A 2,204-nucleotide genomic window follows, 5' to 3' on the forward strand; every position below is an offset into this window, starting at 1 on the left:
CCTTTTCTGCTATAAGGTTTGTGAATTCCACAACGGCTAGTTAGTACCATCGCTTCATTTTATACCAACCAAACCCTCTTCACAATTCATCATCTTCTTCATTTCCCAATTCTCATTTCTTCTTCTTTCTGTGACCGATTCATTTTCATTTGATTTTTATGGCTACCATCAATGGAAATACTGATGCTGCTCAACCCATTGTTGCTCCAACAAAACAACCTCTTCCTCCTCCTAAGTCCGTTGATTCCACCTCTGTTCTCAAAAGGTTTCGTATTCCACTTTTATTAAATCTCTCTTTTTCTTGTTTTTGTTTTATGTCAATGTGTTAACTTGTGTTTTTTCAATCATATAATATAATTTCACTTCATCACACTTATGTTTTTTTTTTTTTTAATGTATGCTAACATTCAAAGTAATACCGACAACATCATATATTAACATGATCAGTGGGTCTTTGTTGGCTTGTGTGCATTCTTAGATGAGGAGTTGCGTGATCCACATGGCAGAGTGCACCTACACCTTATACCGTTCATGTGGGTCATTCGGGTCATCTTTCAAAATGACATAAAAGCGAACAAATGATAACACTTATCGTGATAGATGGTGTCAATATCACTTTGAGTAATAGCACAACATTATTGTATATTTAATTAGTTTCATTATTTTCTTAAATTAATACAAGTGTCTATGTAAGTGTGCATCCGTTTATGTGTTACTGCTGCATAGATCAATTGTGATACCTTGTGTAGCTTAGTTTTTTCAAATCAATAAGTTATCTATAATGATTTTTGAATATTCTTAATAAGTACTCCCAACACTAGTTAGCAAACCCTTGTTATTACTGTCATTTGTTAACGGCATTTGATTTGATTTGATTCTAACACCTGCTTTGTTTGTGTTGGTCCAATTTGATCTGTGTGTTGAGCTGAGCAGGTTGCAGTCTGAATTGATGTCATTGATGGTAAGAAGCTTATATCCACCGTCATTATTGTTTCTTTATAACAAAGAGTGAACTTTCTGAGGCAGCTTTTTTTAGAATCACAGTGGCACCTTAATTTGTTGAGGGTAAAAGTTTTTGCCAAAATTACGGTGGCACATTGTGAATCTGAAAAACTATGTGAATCTAGACATGTATTAAGTAATAGTGTGGATCAGTTGAAACAATAGATATTAATGTTTTGCATTTTTGTGTGATTGGACTGTCAGATGAGTGGTGAATCTGGTATATCTGCTTTTCCTGAGGAGGACAACATATTCTTGTGGAAAGGAACAATAACAGGAAGCAAAGATACAGTGTTTGAAGGCACAGATTACAAGTTATCACTGTCTTTTCCTAATGATTACCCTTTTAAGGCTCCCAAAGTCAAGTTTGAAACTACCTGCTTCCATCCCAATGTTGATCTTCATGGCAACATATGCTTGGACATACTTCAGGTAATGTGAAATGATCTAAGGAGGAACATTTTCCTGAGCAATTGTTGTTGACCTTGTTTTGGCATGCCATACTGACCTTATTTGTTTGTTTGTTTATAGGATAAATGGTCATCTGCTTATGATGTCAGAACAATTCTACTATCCATCCAAAGTCTTCTTGGAGGTAGACACAATGATTGAAAATTTTGTGCACACTTCAATGAATTGTTTTCTGAAATTTGCATGCTGTTAACAAGTTTTTCACATGCACATATATGTTTAAAACTATTTTAGGCTTGCACCTTAAACAAATTAGATTAGTGTATTCTTTGTACTTTTCCTAATTCTTGTTTAACTTGTTAATAATGTAGAGCCAAACATTAGTTCACCACTAAATCCACAAGCAGCACAGCTTTGGAGCAATCAAGAAGGTAATAGTCCTTCAATCATTATTATTAGTCTTGTGATGGATATAATTTACGAAACCAAGTGAGTTCTAATGATTTTTGGAATGTGTTATACAGATTACAGGAAGATGGTGGAGAAGTTGTACAAATCTCCAAGTGCTACTGCTTAGACCTTTGGAAGTCTTATCATTCAAGTTGGAGAAAGGCTCTTTTCTGTCTGCTCTAGAGAAGAGAAATGATGAAAACCACCCATTTAGTTTTAGGTGATCCATTTTTTTTTTTTATGCTCTGATGTGGTCCACTTCTGAAACCTTATAACAAATCATTTTATGTTTTCTCTTCATATTGAATGTTAAATTTATAATACATGATTTTTTGCCCTGA

At 34.2% G+C, this 2,204-nt stretch overlaps 1 protein-coding gene across 1 annotated transcript; it reads left to right on the forward strand.

Moving 5' to 3' along the window:
* On the forward strand, window positions 1-2,204 carry LOC11438138 (ubiquitin-conjugating enzyme E2 20). The gene is made up of 6 exons (XM_003607259.4): window positions 1-265; window positions 934-961; window positions 1,207-1,434; window positions 1,534-1,597; window positions 1,785-1,844; window positions 1,938-2,204. The coding sequence occupies exons 1-6, from the start codon at window positions 159-161 to the stop codon at window positions 1,988-1,990; spliced, it is 540 nt and encodes a 179-aa protein (XP_003607307.1). The 5' UTR covers window positions 1-158; the 3' UTR covers window positions 1,991-2,204.

This window comes from Medicago truncatula, chromosome 4 (assembly GCF_003473485.1).
Source record: "Medicago truncatula cultivar Jemalong A17 chromosome 4, MtrunA17r5.0-ANR, whole genome shotgun sequence".
In the NCBI taxonomy this organism is placed as follows: domain Eukaryota; kingdom Viridiplantae; phylum Streptophyta; class Magnoliopsida; order Fabales; family Fabaceae; genus Medicago; species Medicago truncatula.

Coding starts and splice junctions, on each gene's coding strand:
- LOC11438138 (XM_003607259.4), top strand. CDS start 159: ATGGCTACCATCAATGGAAATACTGATGCTGCTCAACCCATTGTTGCT. Junction 962..1,206: donor CTGAATTGATGTCATTGATG/GTAAGAAGCTTA, acceptor TTGGACTGTCAG/ATGAGTGGTGAATCTGGTAT. Junction 1,845..1,937: donor GCTTTGGAGCAATCAAGAAG/GTAATAGTCCTT, acceptor TGTGTTATACAG/ATTACAGGAAGATGGTGGAG.